Here is a 23132-nt window from a genome sequence, read left to right as displayed (position 1 = left end):
CTAAAGTGTTAATTTTTCCCTAGTTGATCTATAGATTAAACACAATTCCAAGCAAAGTCCTAGCAGGCTTGTTTTTTTTTTTTATTTTTTTGGTAGAAATTGACAACCTGATTCTAAAATTCATGTGAAATACAAAGGACCCAGAAGAGCCAAAACAACTTTGAAAAAACGGAACTAAGTTGTAGATTTATGCTACCTGACTTTAAGGCTCATTTTAAAGCTACCATAATCAAGACAGTGTGATGTTGGTGTCCATATAGACAAACAGATCAATGGAACAGACTAGAAAATCCAGAAATATATGGTCAACTGATTTTTGACAAAGGTGCAAAGGCAATTCAGTGGAGAAAGGGTAGTCTTCAACAAATGATACTGGAATAATTGGCTATCCGTATGCAAAAACAAAATAAAACTTTGATCCATACCTCACACCATATACAAAATTAACTCATAATGGATCATAGACCTAAAAGTATAAAACTTTTAGAACAGAAGAAAAATCTTTGTGACTTTAGGTTATGAAAATAACCCTTAGATATGACTTCAAAATCACAATCCATGAAAGAAAAATGGATACATTGGACTTCCTCAAAATTAGGAAATTTTCCTCTTCAAAAGATACTCTTAGAATGAAAAGACAAGCCATAGACTGGGAGAAACGATCTGCAAATTATATATCTGATAAAGGACTTGTATACAGTATAAATAAAGAACTCTCAAAACTCAATCAGGACACAACACAATGAAAAGAAACAGCAAAAGATCTGAATAGACACTTCACCAACGAGTATAGGCCGATGGCAGGTGAACACATGAAAAGGTGCTCAATGTCACGAGTCCTTAAGGAAATGCACATGAAAACTGCAATGAGACACTACTCACACCACTGGAACAGCTAAAGGTAAGAAGCCTGACCATGCTGAGGGCTGGCAAGGCTGTGGAGGAACCGGAACTCTCATATGCTGCAGTTCATCGTACGACAGTTATATTTCCATAAAGCTGTTTAAAACAACTTTAAAATACCAGACTGTGTTCTCACCGTGCTTACATGCTACCGCCTCGGACGCCGGACCTTCCTCCCAGAAACACATCACCTGCCCTGCTGCCCTCCAGAGCTCTCTGGGGTTCCCCACCCCTACCTCCTCTCGCCCCCTCTGCTTCTCTGGCACCTGGGCCCCTCTGTTCAGGTCTCAGTGAAGTCACTGCCAGGGCAGGTGCTCGCTGAAGGAGCCACCCTGCACCCAGCCGGCACTCCGCGTCTTAGGAGTCAAGTTTATCTTCTCCGGGACCAGGGGCCTTGAAGGCCGGCACTGGGTGGGATCGTGAGGTGGGGCGGGTACGCTGGGGGGCAGCCGGGCCAGGAGCTGTCCTGGGTGCTGGGCTCAGCGCCCCTGCACCTGCCTCTCCTGCCCAAAACAGTGGCTGCTGCCCAGGCCAAGCCGTCCTCCCGGCCCAGAACACAGCAGCTCAACACCCAGCTGTGAGTTAGTTAGAAAGACTCCAGACGCTGGGGAGGCCCATCTAGGAGGAGGGCAGCACCCCTCCCAGGACCCCCAGACCCAGCCCTGCCCTCTGACCCCAAGCCGGTACTCAGCCTGGCTTCTCTCTCACCCCGCGGGAGCCCCGTCATCTGATGACAGTCATTAGGCCTAATCTGTTTTTCAAGCGTCTCATTAATTCCAAGTTCTCCTCTATTTTTAAACCGCTCAGTCATTCTCGTTTTTCCTTCCTGGGGCAAGAGGTGGGTGGGAGACCCCGGGGCTCCGCGTGGCAGCCGGGACACCTGCCACGGGACAACGGCTTGCGCCCACTGCCCGGCCCCAGAGAGGCTCTGGCGACACAGCCGCGATGTGTCCACCCCGACACCGGGTGGGGGCGGGGGTGGGGCAGGAGCTGGTGCCCAGGGTCACACAGCCACCAGGAAGGGGTTAGGGTTAGATCCAGCCCCACCCTGTCCCCGCATCCCGGAGGTGGTCCCCTGCGGAGCCCCCAGCGGCCCCCAGCAGCGGGGCAGTCCTGAGTCTCGGCTCACTGAGCAGTCAGTCAGTCCAGGCAGTGCTCTGTCCCTGTCACTCCCATGCCTTGGTTCACACCCCGTTTCCCTTGGGGGTGCCAGCTCAGGACGCGCGCCCCAGGACCCCCCACAGTCCTGACGGCCAGCACCAGAGGTTGTGGGTGTTGACCGTACACTGGAAAAGGATGCACATCCTTCCAGGCCATGGAGGCTGGTGGACAGCACCGGCCCTGGGACAGGGCAGGGGCTGACCGGCCCCTGACTCCATCTGCTGGAGGGAAAGTCGATTCAGCGAAGTGCGGACGGAGCAGGTCAGAAGTGCAGCCCTGGGCCTCTGGGAACGTTTCCCGGCGACAGAGACTCGCTCACCACATGCTGCTCGAGGAAGCTCAGCCGTGCCGGTGCATCCGGCCTCCCCCCGGCTGGGCGGCAAGGCCGGGCTGAGGCCCACAGGCACTCGTGGTGCAGCCTGCAGGGACCCAGGAGGATCCCAGCAGCCCCTCCGTGCAGGGAAGCAGGCAGTGGCCTTGGGGGGCCGGAGCCCTGCTCCAAGGAACAGAGGATGTGGCCTCCTCTCTGTAGCCCCAGCTGCTCAGGGCTGGACCCAGGGTATCCCCAGGTCCCTGGGGTCCCCACCCCGGCAAAGCACAGTGGAGCCTGCGTGGAAGCACCGGAGGGCCGCGGCTAGCAGGAAGGCGGGGCGTCCCCCGGAGTCGGAGCCAGGCGGAAAAAGAGCAAAGTCGGCGAAGCACAGAGCTGTCGGCCCAGGACTAAGCGACGCTGCAACGTCTGCGGCCACCCTGTCCAGCTGCCACCCCACCCGTGGGGAGTGAGAAAGCGGAGGTGAGGCCAGGAAGCAGCGAGACCGGTGATGGGGCGGCAAGGCGGCTCAGGACTGGTAGCGGCAAAGGCTGAGGCAAGTCCCAGCCCCGAACAGCAGTGGTGAGTAAGGGCCAGGGTGGGGGAGACGCGGAGGAGCCACAAGGCACGGAGGCACGCGCTAGCAAGAGGCCCTTGGCCCTCCTCAAGTGGCCGCCAGCCCACGGGCGCCCTTCCTCCCCTGGACCCCCTCCCGCTGCGTTCGCGCTGCAGGAACACACGCTCCACTGCCACCCCCCAGGCAGGCGAGGAAGCACCGCGCGTCGGAAAGGCCCCTCGAGGAGATGTCCCCAAGGTCCACCCTTTGCCATTACCACCACACTCAGCAAGGAAGGAGCGTGTGGTCGGGGCACAGGTCACCAGTCTAAGGGCAGAAGCTCAGAGGCCTGTGCCCTTCCAGGTTCCTTTCATTCTAACCAGAACGACAGCCAGGGAGGCCCACCGAGTGGGGAGGCAAAGGCACCGCCAGCCGCGGAGCTGAGTAACACAGAGCAGGCTGAGCCCACCGCGGGCACAAGCGGTGACGGTTCCTGAGCCCTGAGCCAGGGCCCGGGGTGGGCCTGCCCATGCGTCACGATGGCCCGCGGACCCGGCCCCCTGGCCCCCTCCAGTGGCCGGAGACAGCCTCAGAAGGCAAGCCGGCCCGGGCCTCTCACCGCGCACCAGGGCAGAGCAGAGTTAACGGCAAAGAAGGAGACCCTGGGACACCAGGAGGCAGTGAGGGGAATGACCCTGGCACCGCAGACCCACTGGAGGGAAAGAGAGGCGGAGGACCCGAGTCTCTAGAATGCTCATGAATTTGATTACACAGAACATAACTGAAGACACGTCAACAAATGAGACCAAAGGGCAAATAACAACCTGGGGAAAGCGACCTGCAACAGACACCAGGCAGAAGGAACATTGCCAAGGCAGCAAGGAAGACACGAAAACCCAACTGGAAAGCAGGCAAGAGACAGGCAGGGTCAATTTGCAGAAGAATCAGGAGGAAATGCTCAGGGACACCATCACCAGAGAAACACAAAGCAAAGCAGGGAACTCCACCTTGCTTCCCAGGTGAGTCAGTGCCGACAGTGCTGCCGGGGGAGGGGGGGATGTGGGGGTGGGGGTGGGGGGGTGGGGTGTGGGGTGTGGGGGTGTGGGTGTGGGTGTGGGGTGTGGGGTTGTGGTGTGGGGGTGTGGTGTGGGGGTGTGGTGTGGGGGTGTGGGGGGCATGGTGTGGGGGTTTGGTGTGGGGGTGTGGGGTGTGTGGGGTGTGGTGTGGGGGTGGGGGTGGGGTGTGGTGTGGGGGTGGGGGTGGGGTGTGGGGTGTGGGGGTGTGTGGGGGTGGGGTGTGTGTGGGGTGTGGTGGGGGTGTGGGGTGTGTGTGGGGTGTGGTGGGGGTGTGGGGGGTGTGGGGGCTGTGGTGGGGGTGTGGGGGGTGTGGCAGGTGTGGGGTATGGGGTGTGGTGGGGGTGTGGGGTGTGGGGGTGGGGTGTGTGTGGGGGTGGGGTGGGGGTGTGGGGGGTGTGGTGGGGGTGTGGTGGGGGTGTGGGGTGTGGGGGTGTGGTGGGGGTGTGGGTGTGGGGTGGGGGTGTGGGGGTGTGGGGGGGGTGTGGGTGTGGGGGGTGGGGGGCGGTTTACTGCTGAGGAAGGGAGTGTGAAGGCAAGGGTCATGCCTTTGTTGGGGCGACTCTACTCCTAAGGGTGGATTCCCAGAGACAGACACAAAACCGTAAGGAGAGGGACCACAAGGCTAATCGACAAAATACGGAAATGGGAAAACGTACAGCAAGTTAGCGTTAAGTCCTACGAATACTGTGTTTTAATGAATTTTGCAGATAAATGATCATTAAATAATATTCAGTGAAAAAAATAATAAAAGTGAAAAAAATAACAAAACTGCTCACCAGATTTGGAATGGTTTTTATTTCCTTCTTTTACTCTTCTTTATGTTTTCATAAGTTTCTACAATGAGTGGGGACCACAATTGTAATTAGAAAAAAGCAAGAGTCAGTGTTATTTTTTCAAGAAGGTTGGAAACTCACTTTAGTAAAAGACCCAAGAGGGGGCGAGTTTCCGTCCTCTAGACAAGCGAGCTCTCCTGCCAGCCTCGAGAGTGTGGACAGTTCTGACTGATGAGGTGAGTCTAGGCAAAAAACAGGAAGCTTTTAAAAATGCTAAGTTTTCCCCAAAAAAGGTTAATCTTCAAGCACGGAAAAGGTAAGAAAGAAAAGATCTGAAGGACACTGGGTTCTGAAACATTCTGCCCACGACTGTGCTGGGGCGACGTCCCCTACCCCGGGCAACAGCACGGCTGGAACCGGCCTGCGTGCAGCAGCTGAAGACAGGGCCTGGGGGAACGTGCAGGGCTCTTCCCGCCCGGGCCCTTGCTCCAGGACCCACCTCCGGCCTGCGCCGTACCCCGGCAGCCCCGTCCTTCCACCCGGAGGCTGTGCGCTGCTTGTGTGGGAGGTGACACTCCAGGCGTCCTCGGGGAACGTGGCCCCAAAAGCAGACTCGTGGTCGCGGCTTGGTGCGTCCCCTTCATGGCACCCGACTCAAAGGTGGCACAGAGGTCTGAGGCTGCACCCGTCTGACCCACGCACGGGGCCACACACGCGGTCACTCCTACTCCCGCGCATGGCAGGGGCCACAGGGGGACCTGCTGGACAGGCGGCCTCACGGTCAGCTCAGGATGTTGGCTCGTCACGGCCGGGTGATGACCAAGCACGTCACCAGACAGACGGGCTCTCGCTCAGGCAGGTCAAGGGTGATGCCAGCCCCTCTAGGCACTTCGAGCCACGGCGGGTGCCAGCCTCTCCGGGGTCCGTCTCTCCGTCCGCCAGGGGCGGGGGGTCACCTGCACCCGACACAAGCCTGGCTGTGTTCATGGGAGGCTGCGCACAGATGATACTAACAACGCCAACCAACGCCCGGGATCTCGCCGTCCGAGTTCCGGTGAACTTGCTGCCTGTGTGAGGCTGGGCTTCTGTGTCTGTCTGTTTCAACAGGCTGCTTTTGCCCCTCCATTCGTGTTAGATCACGCTCTGCAAGGTTGGGCCGCCTCCCCCGCACCCTGCTCAGCCACCCAGGAACCCACGTGCGATGCGAAGGGATGACGCTCCCCATGTCTGCGCCGCCCGCGGAGGGCACGGGCGCCACCTGCTGACCTGATTCTCAGCTGCTCCTGGCGCAGTGCTGGGCCCCGGGCGCCGCTGTCCACGGTCCTGGCCCAAAGGCCTGGCTGCCCTGATCCCCTGGCCACCCTCAGACCCTCTGCACCTTGTGGAAATGCTTCCCTGGGAGATGGGAGCGTCTCCAGAGGCCTCCACGGGGGCTGTTTCCTTTTCTCAGCTCAGCTTCTGCATTTGTGCTAAGCCAGAGGAGGCCTGGGAAGCTGCCGGCCTGACGTGAACAAGCAGTGTCCACGGCGGGACACGTCAGGAAAGCAGGAGGGGGCTCCAGACAGAGTAAGTGTTCACTGACTGTCACCTGGACACAGCAAGAAAAGGGGGGCAGGTCAAAAGCTGGAAAGTCCAGGTATCTGGTCAAAGAATTTGTGATGGCTTCATACCAGCCTCGTAGGAAAATGATCCCCTTACCAGTCAACTCTGGGCCACTGAGCTGGAGGCCCTGAGGGAGGAAGCCGCTCCTTAGTTTGTGGACAAGAATTCATTCCACTGGACATTATGATGTTGGGCTTGAACCTAAAAAATGGCCTCATCACAAAGAGCTGCTCATTGGGACTTCCCTGGTGGCCCAGTGGTTAAGAATCCACCTTCAAATGCAGGGGGCGCAGGTTCGATCCCTGGTCAGCGAGCTAAGATCCCACACACCATGGGGCCACTAAGCCCGCGTGCTGCAACTACGGAGCCTGCACGCTCTGGACCCACGTGCCACAACTAGAGAGAAGCCCACACGCCGCAACGAAAGATCCTGCGTGCTGCAAGGAAGATACCGCGTCCCGCAACTAAGACCCGATGCAGCCAAATAAATAAATAAATATTTTTTTTAAAAAATAGCTGCTCATCACAGCGCCGTCTGTAAGAGCAAGACTGGAAACAGCCACGAGGCAGGTGGCAGGGCCTGACTGCACGGTGGTCCAGCCACACAGTGCGGTCCCACGTGGCTGAAACTGACAGTGGAGACACCTCTAGAAACTGTCATGGACAGGCCACAGGCCTTCAGGCTAGCAGGTCAGGAAAGCAAGGCAGAGAAGGACGAGGTCCTCTGCCAAAGAATGGGAGCAGAAAACATGTGCCCGTGTGTGTGTCCGTGTGTGTGTGCCCGTCCGTCCGTGTGCATCCTTGCTTCTACTTTTTAAATTGAAGGATAAATTATAAAAAATTGGAAAACTGTAACTTTAGCAGAGGAGGAGAATAAGGTAGAAAGATTTCTCTAGATATATCTTATTTTGTAGATTTGGCCGGGAACCATGCAAATTTTTCACATAATCATAAAGTTAAATTAAATGCAAATGGAAATCTCTATACAGCTCATGCTAAATGGAAATCTCTGTACAGCTCACGCTAAATGGAACAAATTAACCTGCTGTGGGTAAGACTTGGGCACGACCTCAGACACAGAATGATTTCAAGTGAGGTGAAAGCGGTCACTCAGCTGTGTATTCTAGTGGGATGTGCCTGGAGATCAAAAGAACTTAAAAAAATCTCAGATGATGACAAGTATTTGTGAGGATGTGGAGAAACAGGAGCCTCGCACGTGACCAGGGAATGAGAACTGCCGGTGACAGCTCCTCAGCACGTAGGGGCACCGTGTGAAGCACTAATTCTCTCCTAGAGACACCCAAAGAATGGAAACTCACAACCACACAAAAACCTGTACATAGATGTTCACAGCAGCATTACTCAATGATAACCAAGAAGTGGAAACGACACACCCGCCCATGGACAGATGAACCAAATGTGGTCCATCCGTACAGTGGAATATCATTCAGCCATAGAAAGGAAATCCTGACACCTGCATGAAGGGGGGTGAACCTTGAAAACGTGATGCTCAGCGAAAGAAGCCAGACACAAAGGGTCACATAACGAGGGATTCTACGTCTATGAAACGTCCAGAACAGGCAAATTCACGGAGCCAGAAAGTAGCTTCATGGCTGCGAGGGGCTGGGGGGCGCCTACAGAACCCACACAGAAGAGGCTGCGGCGGAGCCTCGGAGTTCAGTTCGAGAAGCAAGAGCGGCCCTGAACCCCACGGGCTCCCGGCCAGCCCCGCCCGCTGCCGGAGGAGCTGGCCACACGCCGCTCCAGGAAGAAGGCGGCAGAGGCTGCACAGGCCTGCAAGGCGTCTGCCCCTGCACCCAGAGGGCCCCTCCCTGCTGACCTCTGTGCACAGCTCCCACGGCTGCGGGCGGGGGCCTGTCCAGCCTCCGGGCTGAGCCCCCTCCTCTCTCCATCCTCCCACCTCCCTTCGCACACAGTGAAGCCAGGATGGGAGCCTGCGAGGCAGGGTCTGGTGAGAGGACAGTGCAACAGCCGCGTGTGAGGCCCCGAGGCTGAGCCCGGCTCCTCCTTTCCCACGTCCGGGATGGGGGCCGGGGCATGTGGTGGGCACCGGGGCAGTGCTGGCTGAATCTGCTTCATTCAGGATAAGCCCCGGGGGTGGGGCGGGGGAGGAAGAGCTGCCGTGAGCCAGTCGTGTAGGAGCCAGGGTGTCACAGAGCCCTGCCCGCTCAGCTGCCTCTGGGGGAGAACAGGGTCCTGGGGGCACTGCCCGAGAATCTGCCCCAGGGTGGTCTCGGGATCCCACCGCTGCCCCCGGGGCAGGGCTGAGGGTCTCTGTGGCTAACCGCGGCCCACGGGAGCTGCCACGCCGGTCAGGTGGGTGCTGGGGCCCAGCCCCGGCCGGTCCACACACGCCGGTCACACCACAGCAGTGAAAAGGGGCGAACCGAGGGCCCGAAGCTGCGCCCACTCACCTGAAGGCGCCCGTCACGCCAGAAACGGGGCGGTCGGGGCTACGAGGGGCGCTTCTCGGTTGGATGTGGCAACTGGGTCCAGGAGGGCCTGACCAGCAGCTAAACCGACTAGAGGTGAGTCCAGGGGCCAGAGCGGCTCTTACCTGGAGCCCGGCAGGTGCTGGGCCTCCTCCCCGGCCGCCCCTCCACGCCGACTCTCCTCCCCGGCCTCCGAGGGCTGCCGGGCCTCAGCCTCCTTTTGCTCACTCGCTCCGCCGCCCCCTCCAGGCAGCCCGTCTGCCGCGTCCACCTGGGGCCCTGAGGTGTGTGCCAGGCACTTGTCGGAAGTGGGGGCTTTGGGCTCCTGCCCGCCGGGGGCGTCTTCGGAGGGCCCGGGGTCTGGGACGCCCAGCGCCGTGGGCAAGGCCTCCGGGGCAGGCCGGACCTCCAGCAGTCCCGCGGCCGAGCCCTTCGCGCAGGCCTTGGCGGAGCCCACGTAAGAGGAGCGGATGACGCTTCCCGAGCCGCACTTGCCGCGCAGGCTCTCCGCCGCGTCCTCCCTGCTGCCCGCACAGCCCCTGCAGCACACGCAGGAGTTCAGAAGGCTGTTGGCAGCCGTGGCGCTGAGTTTGTGGGGGCCGCCCTCCGGCCCCTCGGCCGCCGGCTCCCCCGGGGAGACGCCGTTTCCGAGGACTTCTGGGTTGGCGAGGGCAGAGTCCAGGGAGCTGGGCGACTTGGGGTTGAAGATGACCGTGGCCGAGAGCTTCATGCCCCCCGTCCGGTGGGCGATTAGCTCGGCCGTCTGGGCGTCCTCCGCACTCGCCTCCCAGCCATCCAGCTGCGGCTGGGAGTCCGGGCAGCTGCAGGAGCCAGGGCCCACTGCCCGCGTCTGGTCGCCCTGCACGCCGTTGCTGCCGCTCAGGTCCTCCGCCGTCTCGGCTGCGGCGGCTGCTCCGGCCCCCGCCCCTCGGCTCTCCCCGCCCCGCCCTCTCTCCTGGGGGCCGCCCGCCCGCCCACACCGGCCGCCCGGGGGCTCTGCCGCCCCGTCCACATCCTCCATGAAGAACACCCTCCCCTCCTCTTCGTCGCTGCCCGGCGGCAGCCGTGGTCCGCCCGGGGATGCCTGCCCGAGGGCACCGCGCTCGGCGCCCGGCCCGTGCGCGGGGGACTGGCAGGCATTGGGCGGGGACAGGAGAGAGGACATCGCGTCCCCAGCCCTGTGCACCATTCGGCTGAGCTGCTCCAGCTCCTGGTCGTCGTCCTGCACGGAGCACGCCAGCTCTGCCTCTGCGTGCCTGGGCTCCGCCGGGCCGAGGGGTGCGGGCAGGGCGGGCTCCAGGGCAGGGGGCACCGGGGTGTCCGCCCGGATGGGGAACTCCACGTCTTGGGAAATACAGAGGTTCCGTTCCAGCGTGTGAAGCTCCTCCTCGGTCAGGGTCCGCAGCAAATCCCTACAAGCGTCAAGACAGAAAGGAAGAGTGTCGGTCCCAGAGGCCACACCAGCCCCCAGGCCGAGTGGGCTCGGCACCAGCAGGAGAGCAACACGGTGTCCACTGCCTGCAATTAACCTCCCACCATGTTGCTTCCTCCACCAAAAGAGGTGCGTCTCCAGGGGTCCCCCGGGCCGCGGGTCAGGACAACAGCCGTGTGGGTGGCTGACGGTGATTCTAGAATGTGCCCTTGCTTAAAAATGAGACTCTGAACTCTCTTGCTGAAAACCCTGATTCTTCGTGATAATATGTTAATAAATTAATAAAATAAAATTGTATTAATAAAATTATAAATTATTAATTAATAAAAACTTTCAGGAGTGAAAGGATATATATTGGTTTATATATAGATTTTCATCCTTTGCTTCAACAAATATTACTGAGCACTGCCTATGTGCCAGGCCCTGGGTGACACACAGGAAGACTGGCATGGTCCCTGCTGAGCAGGTTCCGTAGGAAGAGACAGATAATAAACATTTACAAGGGAAGACTGAAGTACAATAATGACCACGGCAGCCAAGGAAGGAGCCACCAGAAGGGGGCACAGCAGGGCGCCTCCCCTGGGGGGAGCGGCATTGAACCGACACCCAAGGTGGAGTGACTCTAATGACAACGACGGGGATGAGCCCAAAGTGGGTCCCACAGGCCGGTGTATGCTGCTCTCCGCCGGGAAGAGCTCAGGCCTGAGGTCTCAGCGCCTGGTTCAACATCCCAGTGCAGTCGGGGAAGCACGTGGAAAGGTGCACTTCTCAGAACCGCTCAGCTGTGGGTCTTCATAAACTGAACACACCCTGCCAACAGCACCCAGATCAAGAAATACAGCACGACCTGGGCTCCCAGGCGCCCCCCACGTGCCTTCCTGGTCACGATCCCGACTACCACAGCGGTGGCCTCCCCTGTTCTCCTTCTCTAGATAGACGGCAACCTGCGGTCTGCACTCCTCCGTGGCAGGCATGTTTGCCAGTGCTATGTTTGTGCAGAGGTGCCAGACGAAACACAGGACACCCAGTTAGACTGGAATTTCAGATAAACAGCAAATACTTTTTAGAGTAAGTATGTCCCAAATGGCCCCCACTGGGGACATATTTACACTAACAAAGTATTATCGTTTATCTGAAATCTAAATTTAATTGCACACTTTTTTTTTAAACCTTTATGTGCAATTACATTTTATTTTTCCTATGCCTTTGTTTTTCGTTTTTTTTTTTGGGGGTGCTCAGCTTGTGGGACCTTAGTTCCCCCTGACCAGGGATTGAACTTGCACCCTTGGCAGCCGAAGTGCAGAGTCCTAACCACTGGCCCACCAGAGAACTCCCCTTAATCGCATATTCTGTTTCCCTTTGCCAGCTCTGACAACCCTCTCTGGTGAGATTCGCGGTCGTTGTAGATCATTCCGTCTCCTGGTGGAAACGCATCACAGTTCACCTCTGAAGCTGTCCCACCCCGGAGGGGCCCTGGCTGCCAGGGACCCACATCTTTGAGTCCCTGTCCTGGGGAGCATGGAGTGTGTTTCTGCAAGCACGCGTGCTGAGTGCTGGTGAGGGGTGTGTCCCCGCCGACAGCCCACAGGGTCCGCTGACAGTTCTGCATGCCCCACACCCTCATGGGCACTTGCACTTTTCCACTTCATCATCTCTGGTGAGTGTGCAGTGGTAACTCGTCGTGGTTTTAAACTGCTTTATCCTGCTCGTTCAGGAGGTCGTGCACCCATTTATACGCTGATGGACCCTTAGACAGCCTCTCTGAAGTGCCTGTTCAGGACTTTCACCCATTTTTTATTGGGTTAACTGTCTGTTTCTTACCGACTGACAGGAGTTCTTTATGTATTGTGGATCTCAGTTCTTTATTGGATGTTGTGTCCAACTCTGCGGCCTTTTCACTCTCTCAAAGGTGTCTTTTGACGAACTGACGTTTTAAATTCCAGCAAAGTTCAAAATGTCATTTTATTCTGTGATTAGTGCTTCTGTGCCCTGGTGAAGAAATCTTTGCCAACTCGGAGATCACAAAGATGTACTCGATGGTTCCCTCTGAAAGCGTTCTTTTACTTTTCACGTTTGTATCTGCAGTCTACCTAGAACTGACGTGTTCATAGGAGTGTATCACGGACCTTTGTCCTCATACGGATATTTGCTGATTCAGCCACTCATTGGAAAAAGCCAACCGTTCTCCACTGTTGTGCTGTCACCTCTGTCATGAATCATGTGTTGGTCGCACCAGACCCTCTGTTCCGTTGAATGCCCCGTGCACTACATCTCTGCCAGTACGACTACAGCTATACGGCAGCAAGTGTCTCCAGCTCTGCTCACTTTTATAATGAAGCACACCCGGCAGAAATGCACACATACGTTCCCAAGCTCGGTCACACCAGCACCGTCTGGAAACTACCCAAAAACCATGAAGAGCAGAACATATAAATAATATTCTTCTTCTTTGTCCTTTTTCTCCAGCAATCTTTTTCTTCTTGGCTGTTCTAGGCCCCTTGCCTTTCTATAGGACTTTTAGAATTAGTTTGTCAATTTCTGCAAAAGAAAAAACCTCCTGGGATTTTGATTGAGGTTGCATTGAATTCATAGATTAATTTGAGAATCACTGATATCTTCTCAATATAAAGTTTTCCACTCCCTGAATATGGGATAGCTATTTATTTAGGTCTTTAAAATTTTGTATCAAAAACATTTTGTAACTTTTGGTGGAGGTCTTAGACATCTCACATTTATGCTAATTAATATTTATTGACACCATTGTAGATGATATTTAAATTTTTTATTGTGATAAAATACTTATAAAATTTACCATCTTAACCATTTTAAGTGACAGTTCAGTGGTATTAAGTACACTCATATTGTTGTGCAGCCGTCACCACCATCCACCCCTGTAACAATTTCATCTTGTAAAACTAAAACTCTGTCCTCATGAAACAATAACTCCCTGTTCTCCCCTCCCCCAGCCTCTGGCAACCACAGTTATGCCTTTTGTCTCTATGATTTTGAGGACTCCAGGGACCTCATGTAATCGGAATCATACATTATCTGTCTTTTTGTGGCTGGCTTATTTCATTTAACATGTCCACAAAGTTCATCCACATTGCAGCATGCGTCAGGATTTCCTTCCTTTTTAAGGCTGAATAATATCCCAGTGTATGGCTGGACCATGTTTTGCTTACCCGTCCATCCGTCAACAGCGGCTTCCATGTCTTAGCTATTGTGAACGATGATGCTATGAATACGAGTGTACAAATATCTCTTCAAGATGCTTCTTTCAATTCTTTTCGGTATAAACCCAGAAGTGGAACTGCCGGATCATACGGTAGTTCTATTTTAATTTTTTGAGGAACCTCCACAGCAGCTGCACCATTTTACATTCCCACCAACAGTGCACAAGAGTTCCAATTTCTCCATATCCTCCCCAGCACTTGTTTTCTGTTTCTTTGATAGTAGCCTTCCTCGTGGGTGTGAGGTGGTGTCTCATTGTGGGTTTGATTTGCGTTTCCCTGACGATTGTGATGTTGAGCATCTTTTCACGTGCTGGTGGCCATTCACGTATCTTCTCTGGAGACATGTCTATTCAAGTCTTTTGCTCATGTGCATCAGATCGTTAGGCTTTTTGTTGTTGAGTTTTAGGAGTTCTCTATATAGTCTAGATACTAACCTCTCACCAGATATACGATACGCAGATATCTTCTCCCATTCTATAGGTTGCCTTTTTACTCTATTGTAGTGTTTTTTCATGGACAAAATTTTGAAATTTTCACAAAGCTCAATTTGTCTATTTTTTTCTTCTGTTACCTGTGCCTTTGGTGTTACATCCAAGAAGTCACTGCCAAAATGCAATCTCATGAAGCTTTTGTCCTATGTTTTCTTCTAAGAGTTTTATAGTTTTACCTCTTACATTTAGGTCCTTGATTTTGAGTTAATTCATATTTATATGGTGTTAGGTAAGGGTCCAACTTCATATGTGTGTGCATATGTGTGTATCTCTTATCAGATTAAGGAAATTCCCTTCTATTTCTAATTTGCTAAGAGATGTTTTCATCATAAAATAGGCATTAATCTTTCAAATTATTTTTCTGTAACTTTCAAAATGATTTGGTTTTTCTTCCTTTTTAAAAAATTAATACAGAAAAATTGATTTTCAAATGTTAAACCATGATGTATATAATTTAAACTCCACAAGACAATTATTGTTTTGTACAGCGCAGATTCATTTATGTTCATTCACATCAGGGTCTTAAGTCTCTCCTGTGCTTCCACATTCCCATCTGAGATTTTTTTCCTTTGCAGGAAGAATTCCAATTAGTTTTTCTTTATGTGCAATCTGCTCATAACAAATTTCTTCAGCTTCGTGTTTCTGAATAACCCACTACATCACCTGCATTTTTTTTTTTTTTTTTTCCGGTACGCAGGCCTCTCACTGTTGCGGCCTCTCCCGTTGCGGAGCACAGGCTCCGGACGCGCAGGCTCAGCGGCCATGGCTCACGGGCCCAGTCGCTCTGCGGCATGTGGGATCTTCCCGGACCAGGGCACGAACCCGTGTGCCCTGCATCAGCAGGCAGACTCCCAACCACTGCGCCACCAGGGAAGCCCCACCTGCATTTCTGAAGGATATTTTTCCTGGTTGTAAAATCCTGACTGGCAGCTATTTCCTTTCAGCACTTTATTATATTTTTAAAAATATTTACTTATTAATTTGGCTGCGCCAGGTTGTGGCACGAGGGGTCCTCGTTGCCACATGTGGGATCTTCGTTGCGGCGAGTGGGATCTTCTTCTTAGTTGTGGCATAGGGGATCTTTAGTTGCAACATGGGGGATCTTTAGTTGTGGCGTGCAGGATCTTTTAGTTGCGGCATGCATGCAGGACTTAGTTCCCCGACCAGGGATCGAACCCGGGTCCCCTGCATTGGGAGTGCGGAGTCCCAACCACTGGACCACCAGGGAAGTCCCGCTTTCAGCACTTTAAATATATATCATTTCATTGCCTCTGGCTTCCAGAGGACAGCTGTTGATGTACACTCTTTTCAAAGTAATATGTCCTTTTCCGCTAGCTGTGTTTAAGCTTTTCTCTTTGTTTTCAGCAATTTTACTGTGATATACCCAGATGTGCCTGTGGAATCTGTGGACAGAGATTTTTTCTTCAATTTTGGAAAATTCTTGGCCATTATTTCTTTGAATACTGCTTCTGCCCATTTTCTCCATTCCTTCCTTCTGATTCCAGTTATGTGCGTCAGCCTTTTGAGTACGTCACACGTCTCTGACGTCCTGGACTCTTTCCCTGCCCAAGTCCCCAGCATCTGGTGTCTCCCCCCTCCCCTCCCCCCATGGCCACTCCCAGCCGTGGCCCAGGCCACACGCTTCCCTTCCTGGCCCAGCGTCGTCCATCCTCTCCCCTCCTTCCTTGTCTCCTCTCCCAGCCGGACACCCAGAGAGGGCAGGAGCCTCGGCCTCTGGGTCCAGGGTCAGGTCCTGCTAGGGACACTCAACTGTGGCTTGCCCATCCTGTGCCCACTGACCCTCCAAGGACCCCCCGGGTCACTCCTCACTGGATTCAGAGCACGTTTGGCTCGCGATGGGGCAAAGGGCAGTTTAGAGCAGGCTTCTGTGCTCTCTGGCCCCCAGAAAGGACAGGCACCAGCAGAGGAAAGCCACCCTAGGCTGGGAAGTCCCGCCAGACCCAGAAAGGGCATGGCAGGGGTCCACGGGGTCAGCCCTGGACCGACAGCCTGGGAAGGGGGCTTCTCGGAGACCAGGGACCGTGGTAGGAAAGACCTTGGCGTCTGAGGCCACGGGGCCAGGGAGCTGCTCAGAGGACATGCGGCCACAGCCCCCTGCGGTCCCATCCCCGCAGGAGCCGGGCCCTGTCAGCTCACAGAGGTCACCAGCAGTGAGGGCTCCACACAACTTGACGTGAGGTTTCTCAAGGGAAGGCTGAGGTCAGGGGTGCTGGCTGGAGGGCCAGCTGCTGAAGGGCAAGGGAAGCCCTCAGGGCAGAGCTCGGTTACCCAGGCCAGATGTCACAAGCCCACAGGACAGCACAGATGGTGCCAACGCCACCCAGGGATGGTCGGGGAGTGGGCAGGATGAGCCACAGCATGTGGGCGCCCGCTGGTCACTCAAGAGAACTGAGCACTTCACCCCCTAAACTAGTCAAAGAACTAGTAACAGCCCCCAACCTGGGCGCCAGCCCCAGCCAATGTGCAGGGCGTGGCCTGGCCCAGGGGGACGTCCTCCCCTCACAGGCTGCGTGGCCCTGGTCCGGCCGACACCACCCCGGTTTCAGGGCCTCGCCTGTAAGATAGGCCCCATCTGTCTCGCGGGGCCACGGAGACGTTTCTGTGAGAAACCAGAAGAGGGCCTGGCTTCCAGGCCCTTAGCCAGGGCAGCCGCTGTCTTAGGACCGGACATCTGCGTAAAGGTCTTAACGCTACCGGCCAAGAACAAAGAACTTGTTCTGTGAGGGAGGAAGGGTGTGGGGTTAAAGGAGCTTCAAGCAGTAGAAACCAGGAGCCGACGACAGAGACCAAGGTCCCAGCACCCCCGAGGTGGACAGAAGGTAAAGAATTAGCTCACACAGAAGTGTGAGATTTACCACCCTCTGAAGCTCGGCAGGGACAAGCTACCCACCCTTGAGGTGTCCAGTAAAGGCAAAGCAAGACCAGCCTTGTCCAGAGAGGCCATTGCCAACCCCCAGGAGCAGTCACAGAAGGGAGGGGGCGCAGAGGCAAACACCGCCCTCCCCTCCCCTCCCCTCTCTCACCCCCCCACACCCCCACACCCCGCCAACCTGATTTTCCGCAGCAACGTGTGGAAGGGCCGGAAGAGCTCGGACATGTCCTCTGCCTTGCGGTCCAGGTTCAGGGGTCCATCCGCGTAGACCACGAGGCCACTGCATCCAAGACAGAAAGCCAGCCTGACGTCAAGTCCTGCAGCCGCGTGGCCAGCCCAGACCACACCCCGCACACGCTTCCCCTCTGCGATCGAATCGTAAATAAGTTTAGAATAAAGCAGTGAAAATTATGACCCAGATTTTATCCTCTTTCGAAGTTGATTAGCCTACATCTGTTTGAGGGATCATAAAATAATGATAAAAATATGACTGCGCACCTCCCAGCCGCAATCAGATAAATCAGCATCAAGGTCTGTTGCTAACATCTGCCTCCTTGAAAATGGAAACACTGGATTTGTGTTTAAATATACCACAAATGCAGAGGTTGGTGAGAACTGGCCCTGGAACCATCTACTCCAAAAGGGAAACAGGAGTTGGAGGTGAAGCCCAGCCCGGCCCCCCACCAGCGTGGAGCCCTGACCCCAGGGCTGGCCCCTGGGGGTGTGGGTCCCGCAGGAGCGCACAGACAGGGCGAGATTTTTCCAGACAGCGCCCCGCAGGCTGTCCTCCCAGCTCTCCCACCTCTCCCTCGTGCCGTCCACACGCCCCAGGTCCGGGGGCTGCCCGAGACTTTCCGACTCACACTGGCCACAGGCTCTCGCGGTTCCCGGCCCCGCCAGGCTGTGAATGTCGTGTCCCGGCCACTGTCTCCAAAGCCCCCTTCCCCTCCCAGCACTCTGGCCCACGGTCAGGCACCCTTCAAGAGGGGGGCAGCCTCCTGTCACCCCTCAGGCAGGATGGACCCTCCTGCTGGGCGTCCCCGTGCCTCGAGAGGACCCCCTTCACTGGACTGGGCCCCACGGCCCATCTGACTCTGCCCAGATGCCAGCTCCGGGCGCCCCGATTCCGCGGCAGGGGGTCCCGTGTTCACCTGCGTAGCCACAGCCCCACCCATCTCCAGGCGCGTGACCATCGTTCCAGACCCGTCTCTCGGAGAGAGGACCTATCCCTGAGGACCCTTCTCTGGATGCCTCCTGCACCTCTTGGGTGCCCAGGGACCGTCCACCCGTGAACACGGGCCTGTCCCCTCGCGGCCCCATGGAGCATAGGTCGGCGCCTGGGGGCCTGTCTGTGTAAATGAGGAGCCGCCGGCACGTCTCTGAGGACGAACAGGATCTTATTTCAGGCCTCAGGGTCTGGTCACCCATCCAGCTGGGAGCCCCCATTACTTCTGGGAAACACCCAGTTCAGTGAGAAAAACTGAAAAACAAAGTTGAACGAGGAGACTGTTTTCCCCTAAAAAAAGGTTGGTTTCGTGGGCAAAAAGATTTCCTTTTTTTCTAAAAACAGGAAAAACATGGGCTGTGAGGCCCCCCTGGGGCACACCTGGCCGTGACCAGCATGACCAGTGGCCTCCAGGCCCCGAGGAGAGACCAGCTCAAGGGCCTGTGTCCTGAGCCAGCGGAGGGCAGAGGGCACGGCCGGGCCTCCATTCCTTCTGGGCTGCTTCACGGATCTTCCATGAGCTAACAGTCATGGTTCAATTAACCGTGTTTGAGGGACGATTTCCCAAGGCAGAGCCTTAACTTGGTGGGTAAATGCGGTGGTCTCAGTGCAAAGGCAGAGTGAAAACAGGCAGAAGAAAGAGTTTGGGTAATCCTGGCCATCTCCTCTTTCAGAAAGCAGCGACGGGGGCAGGGAGGGACCCTGTCTCCTCTCCTGGGTCCTGGGGAGGCCTGGGCTGCCCCCCAGTGAGCAAGCAGGGTCCCTCCTGCCCAGCACGGCCTCCATGGAGCTGCGAGCTCCGGAAAAGAATCCATTCAGCAGGAGAGGTCTGTGCACAAACCCCTAAAGCCACCGTGCCCACCCCCTCTGGTGGGAGACCGGGGGACCTAGGCCATTCCCGCGGCTCTGTCCAGCGGTGCTCGCACGTGCCGGAGCACCCAGGGTTCCCTCCCGCTCAGCAGCTCCGGGAAGTGACGCCAACCGCCAGGACAGGCAGAGAGGAGGTCGTGGGGCGGCCACGTTTCTGCGTCCCCACGACGGGGCACCCCTGCAGACAAGGGTGAGGCTGGTCTTCATGTCCCAGGAGGAGCTCAGCAGACACCTGCTCAGTGTCCAGCTGGCCCTGGTGCTGATGCAACGGCCGGGGGTGGGAAGGGGAGATGGGGGGAACCAGGCCTGGAAACAAGCCATCAGGGGGAGAGCTGCAGCCCCACAGGGCGGGTGACCCGGGCATCGCGCCCGCTCAGCCCACGTCCATGCAAGGCAGCCCCACAGTGGAGCCTGGCAGGCACGTGGCTGGGCCCGGGGGGGCCCCGGCATAACGCGGGGGATGGTGAGGGGTCGGCCGAGGTCCAGCTCGCGTGGGCCGGGGGAGCACGCCCGGCATGGAGGGAGGGCCCGCCCCACCCCCACTCTTTAGGTGTCTTTCACTTTCTTGGTAATGTCCTTTGATGCACAGATTTTAAATTTTGATAAAGTCCAATGTATTATTTTTAAAAATTTGTTGCTCATGCTTTTGGTGTCAAATCTAAGATTCCACCACCAAATCTCAGAAGACAAAGATTCACCTCCTCATATACACACTACTATATATAAAATAGATAACTCCTAAGGACCTACTGTAGAGCACAGGGAACTCTACTCAATACTCCGCAATGACCCATATGGGAAAAGAACCTAGAAAAGAGTGGATGTATGTGTATGTGTAACCGATTCACTTTGCTGTGCACCTGAAACTAACACAGCATTGTAAACCAGCCACACTCCAATAAAAATTAAATTAAATATAAGAAAAAGAAGAAAAGAGAAAGATTCACCCGTGTGTTGGTCAGAGTTCTCCAGAGAAACGTGACCAGCACACATGCGCGCGTGCACGTGCTCACACACACACACACACACACGCGGTTGCACGAGGTGAATGTACTTAATGCCGTTGTGCACGTTCAGAAAGGGTTAAAATGGCCAGTTTTACGTCATGCATATTTTATCACAATAAAATGTAACATTTATTGCTTTGATTTCTGTTACAAAACTTATACCTACCGTGTTCAGAAATTTAGTAGAGACGCACTGGTGATGATGTTTGTACTTGATACACTAGGAGTTCTTCCCTGACGTTTGGCATTCATCCTTAATGTTGTTTAAATAGCTAGAGTATCATTTTTAATCAATCCCTTAATTCCAGGTCTATACCACCCCCCCCGTCAAATTTTTATGATTAAAACTTCAGTGAAAAACTTTACAAATTCATATTTGTGCCCTGTCAGATCAGCACAACAAAATTCTGCGGAAATTCACTGTGCTACCACCTGCGGGGCACTAAGGACACGTGAGTGAGCGCAGGTGAGCACCCCTGCCCCGTGACACTTACAGGCCCATGGGGGAGGCACAAGTCACCCAAATATCCCGAACAGGCACATCTAGAGAGAGGTGGGATTACAGGGGTGGAGGTGATGGCTGAGGGGTAAGGGGTATCTTTTCAGTGACGACGATGCCCTGAAATTAGTGGTGACGGTTGCACGACTCTGCAAATTGACTAAAAACCACTGAATCGTACACTTCAAATGGGTGAGTGATAAGGTATGTGAATTTCATCTCAATAACATGGCTTAAAAGTAATCTCCTGGGAGGAAACATGGGAACACCCTGTGCAGGAAGTGGTGAGCACCAAGGAAGGGAGAGGGCGGCAGGTGAGGCGGGGAGAGAAGGTTGGAGGGGACCCTGCGATGTGGAGGGCCGGGCAGGGGGCCCTGTCCACACTCGCCTTTGCTCCCACAGGCTGAAGCCACAGGAAGGCCCGAGCCCTCGGCTGCCAAGAAGCAGGTGGGCCAGGGGACTGGACGGGAACCTTCGCTGGCCCGGGAGAAGAGATCCACCCCAGAGGGTCCCTGCACCAAACCCCCAACCGCACCCCAGCATCCAGAATGCTCCACGGCAACTGCTTGCCTTGTGTACGTGTGCGCCTCCCTCACGGTCATCCCCGTACCTCTGGGGACAAGCACAGGGCCGGCATGCAGTAGGTGCTTAATACATGCTCACAGGTGAATCCAGGAAGGAGTGAGTCCTGGGCCCCAAGCTGGGCAGCAGTGGCCTCTGTGGACAGCGAGGAATTGAGAGAGGGAGCCGGGTGGCTGCACTGTGGGTCCCACAGGAACCCTGTGAGTGTCCCTAAGGGGGCGGCTGGCTCCAGGACCAGCTGCTTACAAGCCAGTTCTCCCCGCCCCTTCTGGTTAAGCCTGGCGCTCCTCAGATCCTCAGACCCACAGCCTAGCTGTGAGGTGGGAGACCTGCTTCTGATGGGGGCTGGGGGCTCTAAGGGGCCTGAGGGCTTCTCAGTGGCTGCCATGAAGCCCCCAGACTCTGGGCTCCTGTCCCACCTCCACTTCAACTTCAGACCCAGCCTCTCCTCGCTGCGACTCAGAGCCTCCCCTCATGACCTCAGAGGTCACGCGGCTCCGCTTCCAGGCCTCCCTCCAGCCTAAGCTGGAGAGGACCCCACACGAGGCCTCCAGGAGGTGCCCGACAGGAAAAAGGCCCTGCCCAGGGCACTCCCGAGGCAAGGACCCAGACAAGTTCAGGTGTCAGAAGGTGGCCTGAGGTCAGCAGAGAGGGCCCAGTGACCCCACTCAGGGAGAAGTGGCCTTGGAAGGCCAGCTCGGTGAGCATGGCGAGGCTGGACAGCGCCACCCTGCACACCCTAGCCTTGGGCCGCCGGCACCGGGGAGCCGCAAGGAGCTGAACACACACCACGGACTCAAGCACAGAAACCCAGAAACATGTGTTTCCGTTCAACGTCCTTGCTTTTATCTTAAGACAGGCGTGCTGTCTAAGAGTCTCTGGCCCTCCCCCGAGATTTAGAACAGGTTCCCTCTAAGACAGTGGAAACTGACGGGAGGTTCTGGAAAGGTTCTGGTTCCTCCCAAGACCACTGCAGAGACCTCCCAGAGGGAAGGCAGCTCTGGAGCACAGTGAGGCCAGGAAGGGCGAGGTGGGGGCCAGGCCGGTCCCCAAGCCCAAGGCAAGACTCAAGTGTGGGGAGCTGACCCTGCACCCCGGAGGCGGCCGCTCAGGCTTCCCCGAGTGCTGGGCACTGGCAGCCCCACCCTGCCTGCCCGCCTCCTCAGGCCCTCCTCGCCAAGTCCGCTCTGCGCTTCACAGCACGTCAGGCTCCCCACCACGACACCGCCACAGTCCTGGGCAGTGGAAGCCGCTTCTGGCCCGGCCCAGGGTCGTCTGCCCGGCCTGCTCCCCACCCCTCCCGCACGCGGCACACGACTTGTCCAGCTCCCTGCGGTCCAGGGACGCCTCTCTGTCCCAGAGGCTGGCCCATCCTGCAGCGCTGCCACCGCCCCACGGACCGGCCGTAGGAGGTGCTCACCCGCAGTGAGTTCTCCCCAGGGCCTGTGCCTCTGTGTCCCCTGCACGCTCCCCAGGCCAGTCCACTGACATCCACACCTACGACCGGCTCCCTGCCTGGCTGCACCCCAGCTGCCCCCCGGGCGCCCGTGCCCACCCGCCCCACGCTCCCTCACCTGGCGGGAGGGAAGGTGGTCTGTGTCTGGGAGTCCAGGTGCGGCTGAGCAGCGTGGACCAAGCCCAGGACAGCTGGGCTCTGACCTTGGCTCTGAGAGGCTCCGCAGGGCTCAGCACATGACCGAGTACTTCCCGTCAAGCGTGCTTGACGACCGACCCCACGTGCTGCCATGACGCCTTTGAGGCCACAGACCCCAGAGGCCTAACCCAGCGCTCCCCTGCTCTCAGCAGCCGTGCTCCCCCACCATCGCAAGGCCAGCTGCCGCCCACCTGCCCCTCACCCAACAGGCTCCACCTCCCTGCCAGCCCATGAATCCTCCAAACACACCCACCACATCCTCCGGCGGGGATCGGGGCACCTCGCCTCTCGTCCCTTCAAAGCAGCTCCCACAGCCCCTGATGGGGCCCCTGTGCCTGAGCGTGGGGGTCTTTTCCCAGGGCTGGGAGTGCACGTGGCTGTCATGCTCACCCGTCCTGCACCATCTAGGCTG

General features: G+C 56.3%; 1 protein-coding gene across 2 annotated transcripts in view; it reads right to left on the bottom strand.

Moving 5' to 3' along the window:
- Positions 1 to 23132, bottom strand: part of ZFYVE28 (zinc finger FYVE-type containing 28) — a 111472-nt gene that overhangs the window by 23497 nt on the left and 64843 nt on the right. For both annotated transcript variants that reach the window (XR_009540186.1, XM_060147458.1), the window contains exons 7-8: positions 17062 to 17163; positions 8960 to 10246 (exon numbers count right to left, since the gene is read on the bottom strand). Coding sequence is in view for 1 of the 2 variants with exons in the window: in XM_060147458.1 (XP_060003441.1) it covers positions 8960 to 10246; positions 17062 to 17163 (1389 nt within the window). In the remaining variant the exon portion in view is untranslated. The remainder of the gene's footprint in view (positions 1 to 8959; positions 10247 to 17061; positions 17164 to 23132) is intronic.

This window comes from Lagenorhynchus albirostris, chromosome 4 (assembly GCF_949774975.1).
Source record: "Lagenorhynchus albirostris chromosome 4, mLagAlb1.1, whole genome shotgun sequence".
Classification (NCBI taxonomy): domain Eukaryota; kingdom Metazoa; phylum Chordata; class Mammalia; order Artiodactyla; family Delphinidae; genus Lagenorhynchus; species Lagenorhynchus albirostris.
Note: the sequence above shows the minus strand (reverse complement) of the source record. Positions and strands in the feature narration are given on the sequence as shown.